Here is a 22009-nt window from a genome sequence, read left to right on the forward strand (position 1 = left end):
GAAAGACAAGTTGCAGAGCCACCAGCAGAAGACTCCTCTCCCCCTTCCTCTTCCTCTCACCCTCTCCAATCAGCCTATCTGGGAAACCTGGGAACTTTCTCCTTCCAGAGCTCCGGCAGCTAGATCCACCCAGCTTATCTATCTCCATCGCCCTCTTGCTCTGCGCCAGGTAGCTTAGCTTGTCCTCTGCGTGTGGGAGGTAGTTGAAGATGGGGCGCGGCAAGATAGTGATCCGGCGGATCGACAACTCCACGAGCCGGCAGGTGACGTTCTCGAAGCGGCGGAACGGGATCTTCAAGAAGGCCAAGGAGCTGGGTATTCTCTGCGATGCCGAGGTCGGTCTCGTCATCTTCTCCAGCACCGGCCGCCTCTATGAGTACGCCAGCTCCAGGTCAATGGATTCCATTGCTTCAGTTTGCTTTCCCATTTTATCAGAAAAAGCAAGCTACTTTGATCATGAAAACTACATGCTTGTTTTGTTGATTAGCTTCTGATGCCTGTGATTTCACCTTTGAAAGCTTATTTTAAATTTTTGAGAACACTTTTCGAAAATATATTTGTGCTCATCTGCACAGGCCACCAACCATCAAGAGTACAGCTGCCTGTAACATATGCATACAGCGGCCTTGAGTAACAAGAATACTCTGACAAATTGTTTCCTTTTAGAAAAATTACACATCTTCTCGTTATATCCTTTCTATACCTTCTATCTAGCCTATTATGTATTTGCTATTCTCCATGCATTTCTTAGCTTGATCCTAGCTACACACTGGAATGAAGAAAACGTATATCTCCTCGTTAAAATGAAGTAATATAGATCTAGGGGTTTCTGGTATTATGTGAGAACCATGTTCGCCCAGACCTCACATGAGTACAGTAATTGTTGCAAATTACATATCAATTTGTTCTTATTGGTGTGCTGTTCGATCAAATTCTTGCAGCATGAAGTCAGTGATAGATCGATATGGACGAGCCAAGGAGGAGCAGCAACTTGTTGCAAACCCCAACTCGGAGCTTAAGGTAAGCCTTAACTGTGATTTAAAATCCTGCAGATCTTAAATAAAATATTTTTCCTCATGTGAAGCTGTTGGTGTTTTACTGGTTCATAGTTATATTGGTTTTTTTAAATAGATTTTCGGTTTTTTAATACATTCGCCTCTTTATTACCCCAACCCACCGCCCCCCCCCCCCCCCCCCCCCAACCACCACGCGTCTGTCACACTAGTTAGTACAAAGCAAAACTTTTTAAGTAGGCACAGGAAACAAGTCTGGCATCCTAAACTACATGCAAGAACAAGAGAGCAAATATAGTGCTACAGTTCGAATGCAAATTCAGGGATCAAAATACTAAATTAAACTGAAAGGACGTTCATCTGCAACATCCATGCATGCATGAAGTCGGCAATGAGTTGGTGTCTACTGGGGTTTGTTTTATCGTTGTTTTTCCAAGTAATAGACGCAATGAGTACTTTTGCTTTTCAGTTGTACAGAAGTGTTGTATATATGCGAGAAAAGGTCTTGATCAAGTTGAGCGCTCAGCTATAACTACAGTGCAGAAGCCAGCTTAGGCATTATTTTGTTGGCGGTAGAGATTTTTATATAGTTAGAGAAGTTCAGAATATATGCACCCAATACCTGGTTTGAAGAATGGATAGTTATATAAGGAAGCTCAGAATGTATGCACGCAGTAGACAATTTCAAAAATGGGTAGTCATGTTACTTCTTCGTCACTACAGCCTTCATAATCATGTTGTGAATTATTTCAACTAGCTAGATATAGCTCATGTCAGCTATAACAAGTATTAAGGTAAGGTTTGATGTGCTAAAAGGGATAGAGGTAATCAAATGGTACATAGTGCCACGGACCAAGTTCAATAGAAAAACGATCGTAGGTATATATAGCTATATGTGGGAAAAGAAAATATACAAAGTAAGGGACCTATTCCTTCTCAAAATTGCTTGAAATAGCTAGGCCACTTCAAGCATGTCTAAACTGGACAGAGTTATAGCAAGTTAATTACGAGCCTGCTGAATAGTCAGCTGTTGCTATGTTTCCACCATTATTGCATGTAGTAAGAATGATGTTTCATGCTACTTTGGGTGTTCTGATTCCTTTTAGCAGAAAATTAGTACTAGATGCACATTGTTGATGGCCAGGACATTTGAGCTGTTATTACATCCGAGGAATTGGAGAATGTACCCCCTCCATTCCAATGAATAAGGCGTGCACGCTTCCAAAATCTAACTTTGACCATAAATTAGATAAATAATGTATATTTCTGTGACTTCAAAATTATACCGTTGAAAACTTATTTTCAATGAATTCAACAGTATAATGTTTATCACATATAATCCACATCTGGTTGGTCTAATTTATGCTCAAAGTTAAATTTTAAGATGTTGTGCACGTTGTTCATTGAAATGGAGTGAGTAATCATATAGGGAATTGAGCTTAGATCTAAGAAAAAGATGATGTGACATTGTAATTAAGGATAAGAGAGGAGATTCTAGTACCATATTATGACACAGTATCGATACGCACAGCGCTGTATTGGGATTTTTCAAAGGAATAAATGAATTGACAATATGATACTAGTCTGTATTCTCATTTCATACACTAGTATCATGATGTTGTGCATTGTGAGTGGTCTTGCTCTCATTTTTAGGGTTCTTAGCTCTCAATTGATATGGGTGTGGGAATACATTGGTTTGCAGTACCGAGCTCAAGTGCTCTTTTGTTCGCATCGGGATATCTAGTATTCTCTTAAATTGATGCATACTCTTCCCTTTTCTTGGGGAATCTCGTCAAGTGAGCAGGGAGTTTCTGTTGATTTTATTAAGATTGGTCTGGTTTACGAGGGAAACTAGACCAAAACCATACAAAGAACGGCCGAGTAGAGTACAGCCATGTAAAACCCTGACAACGGAGAACACTACTTAACCTAGGCCAAAGGCACATGAATTAGAGAATAGACAGAGGTTCATTGGCATTTCAGCCTTTCCTCTCCTTTCAGGGCCTATCCAAAAGAGAATCCAGTACCTCTTGGTCATGAATATCAGAATAAGACGAATGAACCGGCCTCCGCGGATATCTTTGCTTCCGAACAAAACCCTTCAATCAAATAGATTGTCCCAAGGGCGCCATATTCTAGGAGCCCAAGTTATGCTATTGAAATTCGTTCCTCTAGCAGTTCCAGTTTGAGCATTACGTTCCCTTTTTGAAAACAATAGAAGAAGATGTCGATTGGAGGCACTAACACCCCTCGAAGCGCACCTGCCAACCACAAGCTGGCATCCAACATCAAATACAACATTTGCCTTGAACGGATATCTCTAGCAACTCCTCCAAGGTGACAGTGGATGCTATTGTCATCAGCATTGACGCACGTCGAGACAAGGGGTTCACCTAGAGCACTCGCAACCCCACCGAACGAACCCTGGGGAGGATTTCGACCATGTCAGCAGTCACCACGGCTGCCCGACCCCGATTGGCCATGGTCCAGCAGAGAAGATGGGGGCTCTTCAAAAGACGAACCTAAGGAGGAAGATGTGCAAGCACCATCGTGCTCGACACTGTAACTCGTCGGTACAAGGCTCTTGCCCAGAGCGTTTCATCCTTCCACCATGTTTGCATCCAGTGGCAAGCCCATGCTAGATAGGTCAGAGAGACGCATCCTTGTTGCTATCACCACAACACCACATCATCTTGGAGACCAACATGCGTCAGCTTACTTCCTGCTCATGCCCATGAAAAAACAGAATAATTGAGATGTGGTGGTGAAAAATCTCAGTGTCTTAGCATGTTTAGTCGCTAGCTAGGTATGTAGTCTATATTCCCTGCTTAATTCTACAATTTACTTGGTCAAGCATTATTTATTGCGACAACCTCACTAGCTAGGTATCTAGTCCATATTATTGCGACACTTGACCAAGATTCATTGTGAACTTCTTTTGTGCGATAAGAATCATAAATTCTTTTTATTCCAAAATTTTAGGTAAGGTGGTCAGGTGAGGTGGGAGTGCATAGAGGTGGGTGGCTTCATCACAACTCTCCCATTCATGATGAATTATACTCCCCTTTCTTTTCTTCCTTTTCTCCTGACTTATCTAAATTTAGCCATTGCCCAAATCATTAGATCTTCTAGGTCTACCCAACGTCAAACATTTGATGTCATGCAAGTCCTCATAATCATCCATTTTTATTGCTACTTTTAATGAGTGAAGTATTGTATCTGTGAGGGCAGGGAAAAGTAACACTTGTGCAAAACCAACAATCAGCAAAAGGCCATTCGAGGTGGTTAAGCCCATGTACGATCATTACTATGTCTAGTGGGGTGAATAGACTACAAGAATGACTCTTTTCCAATTTTAAGTTTATGGCAGTTTTTAGCTTTTTCTATTGGTAGCCTACAAACACCCTACGCAAGAAATTCTACAAGAGTACAACAACGGAAGACATTAATGTGTATATGTAAAGAGTAAAGGTTAGGAGAACACGGACAAGTAGAGGCTCGACAAAGATTTTCCCATGGTTCGTATAGTTGGCGCTATTCTACTCAACATTGATGGAGGCTTCGAACCACCAACGTTCTAGGATCACTTAAGATCCCAGTTGCGAGATACACGGAGAACTACACCCATGAAGGGTCCATAAAGGAGTAACTAACCTAGGCCAGCATGGCATACAACCACAAAGGTCTATCCTGAATCGAGGTAGATCTTCACGAAGTATGCAATCTTCAGGCCCATACAAACATCTTGGTTCCTTCACACCATGAAGACTCCCAAACACACCTAGTCGGTCTAAGAGGCGCAACCTCCATAAGTAACAAGACTGAGGTTGCTTGGTGATGTATCTCTTGTTTATGTACTTCAAAAGATACTTTCATCCACACTCAAAACTCTCTCAAGATCGGCCTTTGGAATGGAAAAGTTGGGGTGGAAAGAAAGGAGAGGGATTAGAGCTCAATGGAGTGGCTTGAAAAGTTGGTGTAGGAATCACTTTGAACTCAGCATGAGGAGTAGTTGTTCTCTCTCAAAAAATGGGCTTTCCATAAGTTAGCTTCCAGTGAACTGATGGTATCGGTTGGATGTGTGTAGGTTGGACCCAAAAATGTGATTGTCGCACCCCACTATGTTTTTAGCAAAGCTCGGAGGCTCCAAATGATCATCTCAGAATCACTAAATAAAACTAGAGAAGGTAACTACCAAATAGCTCTGAGGGTCCGACCAAAAGTCGTTCAGAGGCTTCTGGAAGACGTTTGAAAATTCAGATCGAAAACCTTTACACATTTCCATGGTGGGTTGGATATAGAGTGCATCCTAATCTCACTCTTAGGCATAACTAAGGTTTGTGTGTCTATGGCATAGATCTTGCATGTGAATAATTTAGGAGATTGGTCAAGGTTACTTAATCTATCGTAAAATCTATCTTCCCACCCTAGCTATATATATATATATATATATATATATATATATATATATATATATATATATATATATATATACAAGAATGAAATGACTTGTGCAGGAAATGAAACCGGAGACAAGAACGGTGTACGAATGAGATATACCATGATATCAACAATTAAAATGTCTCAAAATAAATCCGCATACAAACCAATAAATCGATCCCGAAAAGATTCAGCAACTATGAATGGTCGATGGAGAACTTGGCGATGGTGGTTTCAGTTTTCCGTCCCTTGGTGTGGTGGTGAAATGGAGACTACGTATATCTTGGTGGAAAGACTTCTATATGTTATCTCCCACTCTACACTCGTTTTTTGTTTGAGTTTATATCTCAATGCGGAGGCAGAAAAAAAATTAAGCACTGGACCACACACCAACGCAAGATAGCGTGATCCTTGCATAGTTGGACCATGACAACCAACTGGACCATACAACAACTCTCTAGCTAGTGTGTCTGATGCACCACTTGTGACATTTCTTCTTCTTGAGCTCCCTTTTCGGGTGATTTCATTGATTGCCGTGTCTTCATGAGACATCAATTGTTGACATCTTAGGAATACTTGTACATCGAAAACTTATGTTATAGATACAGTAATAAAAAGTTAGATAAAGTGCAAAAGCCCACATGAAAATATGTAAGGAAAATGCATGCATCAACATCCACCTACATGATTCATTAAAAGACCTCACTAATACATCCATCTTTCTCACCTCTTGACTGGCTAAATCATATTTTGGTACCGTTTCTGACAAAATAAATGGCAATTTGTCATACCCACACACATCGCAACACCCTTGATAGTAATCCAAGTAAATTTAATCTCAATGCTATCTAGTAGATGCATTTTCGAGCTTCTCCATAATGATGATGAGTTAAATCTCATAAATTTGTATTCTAGAATCCTCGGTTCTTATCTTCACTTAAAAATGTGTCTACTTCCATTGAGTTTAGCTCACCGGCCAACTAACACCGCATATTTGGCTGGCCTGGAAGCCCAATATCCCAACTGCAACCATAAATGAAAAGAAGATTCACTTATCTCTAGTTGTCATCTTCTTACAAACATATCAATCGTGTCACTCTTGAACCCTGGTGCCACCACTTTTTCATCTAGCAAAAGATCTAAAAGAATCTACTTCAATGTAAACTAGGTATGACTTTGACTTTTTTGGAACATATGGGAGTAGGAATACAACTCATTCTACTAAGATAACAATCCTAAGAAACACCCAAGTGCAACTCACTAGGGAAAATATGTTCTACACTATTCAAGGTCGTCGATTTAACCTCCCATGTTTCTCAGCCTGAGATACAACATTCACTCAATTATGTTCACACGTGTGTGTTCTTATATATGTGCATTTACATCCTTTAGTTGTAGCGTATCCCACTCAGAATATTTTTAGTGAGGAAACAATTCATTTAGATAAATCGTATTGTTTAAATTTGATAAAGAACATCCATAAAAGCTTATGAATCAAAAGTTGTTGTGGTCAAGTTTTAATTACTTATGAGATTACAATAAATATTCTAACAAAAAATTACATAATATTATTTGGCTCTAGCAACTTAAGCAATCTAAAACCACAACAACTTAAGTGGTCAAGTGAACTCTATGCGGCCTGGATTCAAGACAATGGCAAGAAAACAAGGAAAAGGTCTAGTTTATCCATGCTTCACAAGTGTTGCATTTGTATGAATAATCCATCGTAGCGTTTTTTTTGGACATTTTGGACTCTAGGGCTTCAAAAACCAAATCACTTAACCCCTAATTAGGTCAATGTTTTAAGGTATATTGCCCATGTGTCATTCATTTGACCAACTATCGATGTGCTATTCCATATGTAGCAACTGTCACTTATCTCTTCCCCATGTCACCTCAATGTCTTCATCTGTTCTTTCCTTCACTTCTTTCCTCTCACACATTCTTATCAATTTCTCACAACAACTATGTTTCTTCCTAGCACTATATGATACCAAAAAGAGATTGCATTGAGAAGCACACCGATCAAAATATGTTGCACCATGGTTTAACGCAAAATTATAGAGAGACTCGAAATGAAGAATGAGAGTCCTAGGGGGTATTTTGTTTCTAGCACATTTTTTGTGGTTCATTATGTCATTTTCTACGTATGATGACAAGTGGGAAAAATAGTGATGCAGTAACATGGTTACCATGTGAATGATATCATCTTCATATCCCGCATTAGGGTTAATTAATATATTTTATGTTTTAGGGGTTAAATCAACCCAAGAAATAGTTTGAGAGGTTATCCAGATAAATGTGATACTTTAAGCAAAAAATATACTTCTTTGAGAATAAATAAACAGTTTACCACTAACCACTAGCATGTGCAACGGCAAAATGATTTACCCAACATCACTTCTCGACAAAGTTTAATCATGCAGAATATTTTGATGTCTCTTTTTAAGACGGTAGTGTAGGATTAATTAAGTATGTCTCGAGGGGATGAATAGACTACTGAGCAAAAGGGTTTTTTTCCCAAATTTTAGTTTCCTTGGCAATTAACATTTTCTACGGTGGTCAATCAAGGACCCTACACATGCAAAACTACAAGAGTATAGGCAGCCGAAAGTAAAGACTTGCAAGAGTAAAATAAGAGTAGAGTTAGAGAAATGCAGACATGGGGTGGCTCGGTGAGGATTGTTCCCGTGGTTCGGATAGTTGGACTATACTACTCCATGTTGATGGAGGCTTCGATCCATGAAGGATCTAAGATCACGAAGATCAAGGTTGTGAGTTCCATAAAGAAACTAGCCCATGAAGGACAATGACCCGCCAAGGGTCCACGAAGGATCAACCAACCTATGTCATCCTGGCATACGTCCACGAATGACTAACCCTACTTGAGGTTGATCTTCATGAAGTACATGATCTCCGCGCCGTTACAACTTGGTTTCTTCAGAATCTTAAATACTCCCAAACACCTAGCCGATCTAGAAGGCGCACACCTACAAAAGTAATAAGACTGAGGTTGCTTGGTGATGAATCACTTGCTCTTGTGCTTCAAAATATAATATCACACACAAACTCTCTCAAGATTTGGCTTTTGGATTGGAGAATTAGGGGTGGGAAGCAAAGAGGTGGCTTGATGGTTGGAGTAGAAAGCCCTTTGAAATCAGCACAAGAAGTTGGAGTTCTCTCTCGGATCACAGTTCATGAGTAGGGTTTGCTTCGAGTGAATTGATGGGATAGGCTCGGCCAAAAATATGATCATTACACACCCTTTAATACAACTCGAAAGCTTCGAGGTTGTTAGCTTGGAATAGGCTTAAAGGTGCCAACTTTCAAATGAATGGGATGGTACGACCGGGTAACATTCGGAGGATCTGAGGCGAGTAGTGCAGCTATGACACTCTTTGTAACCACTTCAAAAATTCCGAGCAGATGTGTTCAAAAGAAATTGAGAGGGCAACAGAAGAGGTTTTGTCAAATGCTTTGGTGGTTCCAAGTGGAGTATTTGGCAGAAGTGCTAGGGTTTGCAACGGCTATATCTGGATGAACTGCTCAGCGGTTCCGACTGAAAGAGCTTGCCAACTCCAAGGTGTGAAATTTAGGTCGAAAATGGAAGCTTTTGAGGGAATTGGAGTTTAATCTTTAAGCACTCAAAGAAAGAAACACATGTTAGCAACCACCTTCCCCTTTATAGTATCAACATGTCTATGGACTAAATGTGATCTTGGATCACTAAAATGGAAAGGCTAAGTCCTTGGCTTGTCCAACACTTGTCTTCATGAGAATTTGTGGGGGCACCTTTTATGTCCTTTGTTTCAACCTAAGGAAACTCCTGAGACACTTTAAGGTAGATAGCTTAGCTCACCTCTAGTGGTTTGTGCGGTAAGACATGAATCGCTCTTGGAATACCATCTCATTCTAGGTTGAGAAAAAAGACCATTAAATTACCAAAAATAAGTATTTGAGGAATTGTATATATATGAACAAATCATATATAGGCATTGAAGTATCTTCCTCATATAGGAATTGTTCTGGATTTTCCAAAGATTTGCTACTCATGTAATACCAATCACAAGTTTATCAAGAAGTATCTTCCTCATATGAAGGTTCCACAAGCATTGTGGGTTGTACTTTATAAGAATTGACATTTTCTCCTATGTGCATTTGTCACTATCTTCAAAATAACACATGTCAATGGTATATAATATTCACATATCTAGTTTTAGGGACATATTGGCAAACTCTTTACATGCCCATAATTTGTTGCAAGAAAGGAAGATCATCGAAGATGTCGGACCCTTAGCCCATGTTCATTTTCCTCTCCTTTGAGTTCGGATTTCAATAGTTCCTTCGGTCTAAATCAACCTCCTTGATGTCTCCAATAGTCAGCATCCTTTTTTAGTGAAACCAATTGATATCTACGTGTCAGTATAGCAAACACTCTTTACAAACAAGAGACTTTTATTCCAAAGGTATGAATCAAGAGTAAAAAGAGGATGTTTCCTTAGAACATGTGCAACTTCCGCTAGAACATGTGATTTAGTGTTTTAGTCCCTCTCTCCAAAGCTGAAACAGGCCTCCTGAAAGTGAGCTTTCTTCTAGAGAAACTCAGTAAGAATCTTTGAGAGCTTCAGGTTAGTCCAAGGACATCTCAGAGCCGAAGATCAAGGGTTAAGGAGGCAGCCTCATACATGGCATTGCCTTTATTCTGAGTAGGGCCTTGGAGCACTTGGACCAATGAGCCCAAAAGTTATCCTTTCATGTCCCTGCACCAGGTACTTCTTACTGCAATCCCCTTGTCATGACAGCCCGCCATCAGCATCAATCTTGGCAAGATGCCCCTTAGGCGAGATACACTTCTTCTCCTAGTTTGTTCCTCTCCTGAAAATAACGACTTTATCTATCCCCGCAGCATAGCCAAAAATTCGAAGCCATCCAGTTATTGCTTATTTGTTGATGAAACACATGGTCAACATTGGCGTTTGAAATTCATCATCATGACATACCCACTGGATCACCCACGCTGTCGCCAAAAACTTTGCCAAGTCGTCCTAATTTAGTGTCACCAATAACCAAAATTGCCATCGTCATTCATCCCTTGAACAGTTCATCAGTACGTGCTGCAAATAACCAAACTTTGCGGGATCTTTACTTTCCAAATCACCGGGCAAACTTTTTATTCTTCCACCACATGCAAGTGGCCCAAGCAGCTTGTTCTTAATTGCAGTGATTATACAGTAATACGACCACACAAAGAATCATCCAGTTTTCTAATGATGTGTGGCCCAAAATCCTCTTGCACTCAAGAACTTGATGAAATACGTAGCATTGCCTCCTTATCTCTTATCATTAAAATTGCTGATCTAGTAGCTTCACCTTCCATCAATCATTAGATCCATCTATCAACTCCCAGACCCTAGATAACTTCTGTGACTTTCAGAACATCGGCCTAAGATGAATTCTATAGGGATCTATTTCTATCTCCAAATCAACGTATCATTGGTCAACTCAAACCTCTTAGGGCCTCTCTCATTCAAAGGTTTTTCATGGAAAATTCAAAGGATTGGAATACGTATGGAATCTTCCTATGTCGGTCCTCTGATTAGTAGGATATTCTATAGGAAAAAAAAATTCCAAGAATTTCTGTGTACACATTTCATAGGAAATTTAGTATCCACTAAACCTCTTGAAAAGACGCTTTGTTTTGAGTGTGATGCAGTCAAATAAACCAAATCTTGTAGGATTCAAACGGACATGATATTGCAATTATGTATTTCTCCTAGTCTTGTGTTTCTAGAATCATGTGAATTAATCTAACTGAGGCATCGGCAGACGGCATGGAGTATTAACTTAATAGGCACAAGTCTGAAGCCAAACTAAAAAGTGATAGTAGTTGGCCCATGTAAATTGGGAAAATGCCCTCGCATTCAAGATCCAGCTCCAGACTGTTCACCTCAAACTGACTACTAGCTCCAGACTGTTCACCTCAAACTAACTACTAGCTCCAGACTGTTCACCTCAAACTAACTACTGTTGCAAGGTCTCAGAAAAGAAAATATTTGAGCTATTGGACACAGAACACCACCACCGATGATCAACTGCTGACCAAATGGATAAGATTTTGATCTCTACCAACTCCTATAAATCTTAATAAATCCCTGTTGAATGGCATGGATACTGTGCCAACTCCCAAGTGTTGAAAACACCTTTATACAACGAAAGGTATTGGCAGAACTGCTATTCTTGCCTACAAACAAATTGTAGGGTTTAGCAAAGCCAGATTAGAACTCTTGACACATATAAACACTGCTAATCGAATCCAAGCTGACCAAAATGCCTTACAGTGGTGCACCTGATGAAACTAGTCTGTGAGCATCAAACTGAACTGCAATCTACTTGACTCTTGAAGCTTATTTGAGGTGAACCTAAGATTCTGCTGTCTGCAGCACCATTTGTTTTACATTCAAATGGGCCATCAGATCAACTACAGAACTAAACATTAAAGCTCAACTAGAATGGTATCAACCAACACGAGTATATTTCTCACTATGATAGCTCATCGTCCCTTCTAACAGAAGGCTCAAATACTTCACTAAATTCTGCAGTTACAGAACAACCTCGAGGATTATAGGCCACAAGACGATGCAAATGTTGGGGCCAAGAAGAAACAGCAAACAGGCTAGGAACTCTCATGTAGGAAACCATTTGAAAAGAGCTCTTGTGCATACAGCTCTCATCGAAATCCTAACCTCCTTTGAACCTCGGACAGAAAATGAAATATGTAAGACCAACATAACAGAAAATCAAAAGGAATAATGGGAGCTAAGGAAACATGTACATGTGCCCATCTTCTGAAAAAGATCCACAACACATACAAATCCTTCAGATGACAGTTCTGTATCAAACAACTGCAACCTTCGACTGCCACGTGAAATCTTCTTCCAGCAGAATAATCACCAGTTTCCAGACCTGTTCTGCCTCTAGCTCATACTCCCTCCGTTCGGAATTACTCATCCAAGAAATGAATGTATCTAGATGTATTTTAGTTGTAGATACATCCATTTTTATCCATTTTTGTGACAAGTAATTCCGAACGGAGGGAGTACTTCTTTAGAAGCTCACATGCTAACAGGTTAATTTGCCTCACAGAAGCATTTGTGAGAATTAGAGATGACTAAGACAACAAATCATGTGGGGTGTATAAATATATGTTCAACCTGACATCACTAAGTCAGTTTTTTTGGGTGCGCCTTGACAGTCATTGGACTGAAGTACCCAAAGGAAACAAAACCAAAGGTTTCCCACTTGCAATATGTTTTATTCTATAACCTATTTGTCCTCTCAACATTTATTGTATGAATTATACTCGGTCAAATAAAGTTGCACATATTACCATGTGATTCAGTACTTTCATGACACTGATAGGGCAATCATGCTTTTCACCATGTCTCTTTTAATACTTTTGGCAAACCTGATGTGGCATCACTTAACTGTAAGTTCAAATTCCATAGTTCTGGCAAAGGGAGGCAGCAAGCTTGAGACAACAACTGCACAACTTGCAAGAAAATCATCGGTATGGCCCCGAAAACCTGAAAATTTTCCGTATTTATTTATCAGAAATTTGTCAAATTTATAAGAGGAACATGCTATCAGCACAAGCAAAACTGCACAGGTGTACACCATCCAGCAACTAGAATCTTTAAATGTGCCATGAAAGAAACTAAATTCTTTCAGGAAAATAATTCATGATACTCAATTATGAAGGATACAAGAACTCAAAATGCACAATAGAGTCCATGCATTAATAGCTATTCACTGTGTAGAATATTTAATTTTGCGACAAATTATTGCATTCGAAAGCAGATAGCCTTTGCATGTAAAGATGAAACTTGGTTTTGTAGACAATAAGCCAAACGCATAAGAATACAATATTTTGTGTAGGAACTAGGTATGCTGACTCCACAGAACAATGCTCTGCTTATGTGGATGTCAGTTTTCACTTCTAGAAATGAAAGAAATATAAAGATGAAATTAAGTTAGTAATTTCCCATGCAAACCAATGACCAGTTTTAAAAACTTCAGCTATTTACTGTTACTGTCAGAGCACTCTGGTTTGTTAAATCCCCACCCAGAAGAAAATCAACAGTTGCATTCTACAGAAGCCTAATCCGTAAGACCGTAACTAACTGAAAAGGATAAAACTTACACAGATCTAATAAATTGAAATACAACATTTCACTAATTCACAGTTGGATCAGACATGCTAGAGGCTGTGGAAATATTCTGAAATGTTCCCTATATACATTCAGTCAAAGCAGACGCAACATTGTTTAATTGCAGGCAGTTGATGGGACAAGATCTTTCTGGAATGGGTGTCAAGGAACTACAGACTCTAGAAAATCAACTGGAAATAAGCCTGCGTTGCATCCGGACAAAAAAGGTCAACATGCAAAACACTTGTTATATATACACCTCACAGGCTCCTCCAAAAAGACTAACAGAGGAGCACTAATGTTTCTTTCAGGACCAAATCTTAATTGATGAGATTCATGAACTGAATCACAAGGTACTACAACATTTATCAGCCTGAAACGTGTGAAATATTTCAACAAACTGACTATTGATGGTTTATTTGCAGGGGAGTCTTGTCCACCAAGAAAACATGGAATTATACAAAAAGATTAACCTAATTCGTCAAGAAAATGCTGAGTTACACAAAAAGGTATTGATTTAATTATGATAGTTGAAATCACATGAATGATTTCCATGATTGACTTTTGTTTAATTTTCTGCTCAGCTCTCTGAGACGGAGGCAGCGACTGAAGTTAACCGAGATTCAAGAACCCCATACAATTTTGCAGTTGTTGAAGATGCCAATGTTTCTGTTAATCTTGAACTCAATTCCCCGCAGCAACAAAATGATGTTCAGCATACTGCGCCCCCTAAACTAGGGTACATGTTTGTTTTTTTCTGCACAGGATCTATTGACTCTTTTCTCAGCTCATTATAAGTTTCAATCACAAATTTCTTTGATTATGACTTACATTAACTCTTGCAGATTGCAACTACATCCATGACGATCGTGGGGTATGGGGTTACTCTTGTTGTTATTATTCTCAAGGGATACAATTCAGAGCAGCCAGAATATTCCTGGTTGTAAAGAACCTAAACCCATAGCAAGACATAAGTGGTTCGCATGTGACGACCAATTGATAAACGGTAGTGTAAATCTGTTACAAATAAAATGTACTCCATGGAAGGATTAATCTGATGTGCAAATGGTTGTATTAGAACTATTTAACACATTCTGCGAGTTTGTTCAACTGCATGAGCGGCTAGCTTATTGACAAAAGGTGTGAAGTGTGGATTGAGCAAAATTCAGTTACCACTTTTTTCTGTCTTCATTCTTAGAAAGTTATGTGGTGTGTGACAGGGTTTACATTTCTCCATTTCATTTGTAAGTATGCCACCGTTTGCACGTTCACAAATGCTAATAAAAGTATCACTCAGGTCTCAGGCACAGAGAAATTAACTGGAAATAAATACTATGGCAAGAGAGCCACTAGCTTAGCTAACAGGTGGAAATACTTTGTCCGTTCACACATCACGGTAAACAAAGATTGTTGGTTAGCAATATTGACCTGATTAGCTAAAGGTTTAATAGCAAAATAATGATATATCCTGGAACTCAATGCCATGGGTCCCTATAGCTCTGGATATATGACGTGTATCTTTTTTATCAAAATTTCAAACTTTCACCAGAAGTTTCTTCTACAATCTTTTGTTAATAATTAGAAATCACAATCATAAGGAACTACTTCAGAATACAAATCAAATGCTACAAATTTTGTGTCAAGTAACCCACATATCATTTTACTATAGTTCTTGGTCAAAGCATGAACTTTGACAATTAAAATACGCCTAATAATACCTGAGGGGAGTAAATATTACTGCCACATCAATATTATGAATTCATGAATAACAGTAACAGATTTATCTATAAAGTTCATATTAAATACAAAAATTGCTCCTCGATATTCCAGGATTGCTTCAACCATTTCTCTATTAAAATAGCTTCAAGTAAGTCAGGTTCTCGGGTGTACAACACACACGTATCTGTCAGCGGCATTTGTGATTCACATGCAGATAAAGCAGCTCCAGATCAACTGAATTTATCATACCCGGAACTCGTATCTTTATAGATTGATTTCAACAATGTTTCGAATCATGTTGTTATGACCGGGCAGACTTATGCCCGTAGGAGGCCCACCGGGCAAGTTTAGTTAGGGGATTGGCCCACAAGTTATCTTATTTTCAGCATCGTGGTTATATATACTAGCTGTAAGACTATTTTTGAGATTAAGCAATAAGAAGAATTCTATTGCCCGGCTCCCAGAGGAGCCGGACCCTAAACCCTAGCCGCCCTCTATCTCAGCCGCCGCCTCCCTCCCTCAAGCTCGCGACGGCGCCCGCGCGCCGGAAGCCGCGCCCTCGCCCCCAACAACCTCCGGTCTTCCCCTACAACCTCAGGAGCCGGTCCAGTAGGACCCCAGCTTCTACCAATTTGGTATCCAGAGACTCGGGTTCGATCATGTCTTCTTCAACGCCCTTGCCGCCGCTGCCCATCGTCACCACCGCGCCGATGACCACCACCCCGATGACCACCGCCGGGGCCCCCACGCTGCCGGGCCTGGTCACCACCGCGGGCTCCCCACCGTCGGGATCTCGTGACGGCCGTCCAGGGACTCCATCTGAACCAGTACCACCAGTACATGGCCGGGCCGTACGCACCTCCGCCGGCTGCGCCGATCGCCGCCTACAGCCACCCCACGCTGCCGTGGCCGTCCCAGGGCGCGCCTGCATACAACGGGCAGCCGCTGCTGCCGTTCCAGGCGGGCCCCCCGCGCTGCCGTGGCCGGCCCAAGGCGCGCCGGCCTGCACTGGGCTGCCGCTGCTGCCGTTCCAGGCAAGGCACCCCGGCGGGACCACTCCGGCCGCGGCTCCTCTATGGCATCTGCCGACGCCGCCAGCTGCGGCTCCCCTATGGCATCTGCAGCCGCCTTCCCCCACGGCAACCAATGCGCCCGCCCACCCTCCACAGCCGACGCTGCAACCACCGGCGCCACCTCTGCCCAGCTCGAGGGCGTCCTCGCCGGCCGGCCTTCCGATACATCAGGTTCGGTTCCCGCCCTCCCCGTCACCACTACCAGCTTGGGCGGCTGGGTCTTCGCCATCGCCGGTCTACACCACGGCTCCGGAGCAGCCGACCCCGTTTCAGCAGTTCGGCGGGCCATCCGGCTTCGCGGGTCCCTACCCGGAGTACTCCGACCAGGCGCCACCCGCCTCGCTGCTTCGCACCTCCGAGCCAGCTCGACACGACGCTCCGACCCAGACACCGCCGCGGTTCGCCAAGATCGACTTTGCCACCTATGACGGCACGGAGGACCCCCTCAACTGGCTCAACCAGTGCGACCAGTTCTTTCGCGGGCAGCGCACCCTCGCATCGAAGCGTACCTGGCTAGCCTCGTACCACCTCCGCGGCGCGGCACAGACCTGGTATTACGCCCTCGAGCAGGACGAGGGCGCCATGCCCCCTTGGGAGCGCTTCCGCGAGCTCTGCCTCCTTCGCTTTGGGCCTCCGGTGCGCGGGAGCCGACTGGCGGAGCTCGGCCGCCTTCCCTTCACCTCCACGGTGCAGGACTTCGCCGACCGTTTCCAGGCCCTGGCGTGCCATGCGTCGGGCATGACGGCGCAGCAGCGGGCCAACCTCTTTGTCGGTGGCCTTCCGGACCACATCCGCGTGGACGTGGAGCTTCGCGGCCCTCAGGATCTCCAAAAGGCCATGTATTACGCTCGCGCCTTCGAGGCTCGCGCCCAGGCCATGCAACCAGCCGCCCCGGCTCGAGGAGGCCGGCAGGCCACCCGACCACCCCCGGCGCCGGGCCGGCCACCTCCGGCCGCTCCAGCGACTACTACACCAGCCACGACGCGACCCTTCCGTCGTCTCTCTCCGGCGGAGCAGATGGAGCGGCGGCGCCAGGGCCTCTGCTTTAACTGTGATGAGCCCTATACGCCGAGCCATGTCTGCCCGCGCCTCTTCTACTTGGAGACGGTCGACTTCATTGAGGAGGACGCCCTGGCCGACGGGGCCGCCGCACTGCCACCTCCAGCGGCTGCTGAGGCCGCACCCGCGGCCGCCCCGGCGACGGCTCTCGTGGTCTCTCTCCACGCGCTCGCCGGCATCCTCGATGAGCGGACCATGCTCTTGCCGGTGATGATCCACAGCGAGCGCTTGGTGGCCTTGGTGGATATAGGCTCCACTCATAACTTCCTGCCCGAGGCGACCATGCGTCGCTTAGCGCTTCAGCCGACGGGCGGGGAGCAACTTCGGGTCACGATGGCCAATGGCGATCGCCTCCGGTGTCATGGCCTCGCATGGGACGTACCCATCACCATCGGCGATGAACACTTCTCCGCCACATGTGCAGGCATTGATTTGGGCTGTTTCGACTTCATCCTTGGCGTCGACTTTCTGTGGACCCTCGGTCCCATACTTTGGGACTTCGACGCTCTGACGATGACCTTCTGGCAGCTCGGCCGCCGCATCCGGTGGGACGGCGCTGGGGGCGCCGTACCCGCGACGCCGCAGCTTCAGCTGGCAGCGGCTACCTCCGAGGCCGAGCACCCACTATTGGATCACCTTCTGCAGCAACACGGCGACCTCTTCACCGAGCCGCAGGGCCTTCCGCCAGCCCGGGTTTATGATCACCGTACCCATCTCCTGCCGGGCTCCGCACCGGTGGCAGTGCGTCCTTACCGTTACCCGCAGCTGCAGAAGGACAAGTTGGAGCAGCAGTGCGCACTCATGCTCGCCGCGGGCATCATTCGGATCTCCACGTCGCCGTTTACCGCGCCGGTTCTCCTCGTCCGCAAATCGAACGACACGTGGCGCTTCTGCATCGACTACCGCGCCCTTAATGCTCTCACGCTCAAGGAAAAGTTTCCTATTCCGGTGGTTGATGAGCTCCTCGATGAGCTACATGGGGCGCGCTTCTTCACCAAGCTCGATCTCCGGTCGGGGTACCATCAGGTGCGCATGCATCCGGACGACATCGCCAAGACGGCATTTCGGACTCACCACGGCCACTTCGAGTTCTTGGTGATGCCCTTTGGCCTCTCCAACGCCCCGGCGACCTTCCAGGCTCTGATGAACGACGTCCTCCGGCCCTACTTACGTCGGTTTGTGCTCGTTTTCTTTGATGATATTCTTATCTACAGCGCCTCCTGGGCGGAGCACCTCCAGCACATCGCCATCGTCTTCAACGAGCTTCGGGCGCACCATCTTCATCTTAAGCGCTCGAAGTGCTCGTTCGGGACGCCTTCAGTCGCCTACCTCGGCCACGTCATCTCGGCCGACGGGGTTGCTATGGATGCCGACAAGGTGGCGGCCGTCGCAGCCTGGCCGACGCCGCACTCACCGCGGGCTCTTCGCGGTTTTCTCGGCCTCGCAGGATACTACCGGAAGTTTATCCGGGAGTTCGGCCTCATCGCATCACCACTCACGCGTTTGCTGCGCCGCGACGCTTTCGCATGGGACGACGAGGCGACGGCGGCATTCGAGGCCCTCAAGGGGGCCCTCACGACGGGCCCCGTTCTTCAGATGCCGGACTTTGACCGCCTGTTCGTGGTGGACTGTGACGCCTCGGGTGCGGGGTTTGGCGCCGTGCTTCATCAGGGCGATGGCCCTCTCGCCTTTTTCAGCAGGCCTTTCGCTCCGCGCCATCTTAAGCTCGCGGCGTACGAGCGGGAGCTCATTGGCTTGGCACAGGCGATGCGCCATTGGCGGCCCTATCTGTGGGGACGTTCTTTCCGGATTCGCACGGACCACTACAGTCTCAAGTTCTTGCGGGACCAGAGGCTCTCGACCGTGCCGCAACATCAGTGGATCAGCAAGCTCTTCGGCTTCGACTTCTCCGTCGAGTATCGCCCGAGTCGTCTTAATACCGTGGCCGACGCCTTGTCTCGCCGCGACGCCGACCTCGACGCCACCATCGGCGACTCCGCGGGGGCAGTGTTGTGCATCCGCTCTGAGCCGACCTTCGGCCTCTTCACCGACATTCGCCGAGCCACGGCGACCGCGGCCGACGCCCTTCTTCTCCAGCAGCAGCTGGCGGCGGGCGAGCTGGAGGAGCCGTGGCGCTTCACCGACGGCCTGCTCCTCCATGGGCGCCGGGTCTTCGTGCCGGCGCATGATGATCTCCGTCACCAGGTGCTGCTACTGGCCCACTCGGCGGGCCATGAGGGTGTGCAAAAAACTCTCCATCGTCTCCGCGCCGACTTCTACATCCCTGGGGATCGGGCCCTGGTCCGTGACTGGGTTCGGTCTTGTGTGACATGCCAGCGCAACAAGACGGAGACGCTACGGCCGGCTGGTCTGCTCCAGCCTTTGGAGGTTCCGTCTCAGGTCTGGGCGGATATCTCCATGGACTTCATTGAGGGCCTCTCCAAGGTGGGCGGCAAGTCGGTCATTCTCACGGTGGTCGACCGCTTCTCCAAGTATGCTCATTTCATTGCGCTCGGTCATCCCTACACTGCTGCCTCCGTGGCCCGCGCCTTCTTCGACGGTATCGTTCATCTACACGGGTTTCCCTCTTAGATCGTCAGCGATCGAGACCCAGTGTTCACCGGACATGTCTGGCGCGATCTCTTCCGTTTGGCAGGCGTCAAGCTCCGCCTGAGCACAGCATTCCATCCTCAGACAGACGGTCAGTCCGAGGTTGTCAACAAGGTGATTGCCATGTATTTGCGTTGTGTCACAGGTGATCGTCCTCGCGCTTGGGTGGACTGGCTCTCCTTGGCGGAGTACTGCTACAACACCTCCTACCACTGCCCTGCGCGCCACTCCTTTTGAGGTGGTCTATGGCCGGCCGCCACCGCCCATCATCCCGGTGGATCCGTCAACGGCTCGGACGAAGGTGGCCGGTGAGCTTCTGCTGCGCCGTGACGACATGTTGGCCGAAGTTCGCCAACGCCTCCTTCAGGCCCAGCAGCTGGCCAAACACTACCACGACGACCACCATCGCAAGGTGGAGTACGTGGTGGGTGATTGGGTGTGGCTGCGTCTTCTTCACCGCTCTACGCAGTCACTGGACCCGCGCGCGAAGCGCAAGTTGGGCCCTCGTTACGCGGGGCCCTTTGCTGTCTTGGAGCGCATCGGGAAGGTGGCTTACCGCCTTCACTTCCTGCCGGAGCCCGCATCCACGACGTCTTCCATGTGGGGCTGCTGAAGCCTTACCGTGGGGAGCCACCTGCGGCCCCTCCCGCGCTCCCTCCAACCCTCGACGGGCGCATTCTTCCGGGACCGGAGAAGGTGTTGCAGGCCCAGCTCCGTCGCGGCGTGTGGTACGTGCTGATTCAGTGGACTGGACTTCCGGCGGAGGAGGCCACTTGGGAGCAACGTGACAAGTTCTGCCAACACTATCCAGACTTTCAGCTCAAGGACGAGCTGTTTGCGCAGGCGGGGAGAGATGTTATGACCGGGCAGACTTATGCCCGTAGGAGGCCCACCGGGCAAGTTCAGTTAGGGGCTTGGCCCACAAGTTATCTTATTTTCAGCATCGTGGTTATATATACTAGCTGTAAGACCATTTTTGAGATTAAGCAATAAGAAGAATTCTATTGCCCGGCTCCCAGAGGAGCCGGACCCTAAACCCTAGCCGCCCTCTCTCTCAGCCGCTGCCTCCCTCCCTCAAGCTCGCGACGGCGCCCGCGCGCCGGAAGCCGCGCCCTCGCCCCCAACAACCTCCGGTCTTCCCCTACAACCTCAGGAGCCGGTTCGATAGGACCCCAGGTTCTACCACATGTTAATTTGAGCAAACTGTACAAGCACTAAGGTCTACTACAAAGTACCGATACATAACAATTAAAAATGATCTGTAACAACAACAACAACAAAGCCTTGTCCCAAACAAGTTGGGGTAGGCTAGAGGTGAAACCCATAAGATCTTGCGACCAACTCATGGCTCGGGCACATGGATAGCAAGCTTCCACGCACACCTGTCCATAGCTAGTTCTTTGGTGATAACTAAAAATGATCTGTAAACAAATATAAATATATACAGAAATCGATGTCATTTTCTCATGAATATAAAGTGCCTTGGGCAACTTGTGATTTTCTTGTTGTGATCTGCATGCAGATAAAAGCAGCTCTAAACCAATTAAATTTATTATATCCTGGATTCAAATATTTCTATAGATGAATTTCAGCAAATGTTAAGAAAAAAGTGAAAAACATGTGAATCTGAGCAATAGGCAAACAGTAACTCAAAAAGAAAGTTAGGACGCATTATCTAATTACATAGTAAGAATGAGTGAAATATATGTCATTTTCTCATGAATAATAGGAAGAGCATGTATTGTACAACTTACGATTTTCTTGCAAATTATGCAGTTGCTGTCTCTAGCTTGCCGCCTCCACTTGCAGAAACTAGCACAAAAGGAAATAAATAATTTAGATCAAAAGCGTACTTGAAGTGAAGTAACCGGTACTGCTATTGTTGGTG

At 45.4% G+C, this 22009-nt stretch overlaps 1 protein-coding gene and 1 pseudogene across 1 annotated transcript; one reads left to right on the forward strand and one right to left on the reverse strand.

The window, feature by feature from the left end:
• On the forward strand, positions 1-16443 carry LOC109774693 (MADS-box transcription factor 27). Its single transcript, XM_020333457.4, has 8 exons — positions 1-391; positions 942-1020; positions 12959-13020; positions 13788-13887; positions 13972-14013; positions 14086-14169; positions 14245-14399; positions 14506-16443. The coding sequence occupies exons 1-8, from the start codon at positions 210-212 to the stop codon at positions 14522-14524; spliced, it is 723 nt and encodes a 240-aa protein (XP_020189046.3). The 5' UTR covers positions 1-209; the 3' UTR covers positions 14525-16443.
• Positions 11553-22009, reverse strand: part of LOC109774694 (uncharacterized) — a 17675-nt pseudogene continuing 7218 nt past the window's right edge.

This window comes from Aegilops tauschii, chromosome 2 (assembly GCF_002575655.3).
Source record: "Aegilops tauschii subsp. strangulata cultivar AL8/78 chromosome 2, Aet v6.0, whole genome shotgun sequence".
NCBI lineage: Eukaryota > Viridiplantae > Streptophyta > Magnoliopsida > Poales > Poaceae > Aegilops > Aegilops tauschii.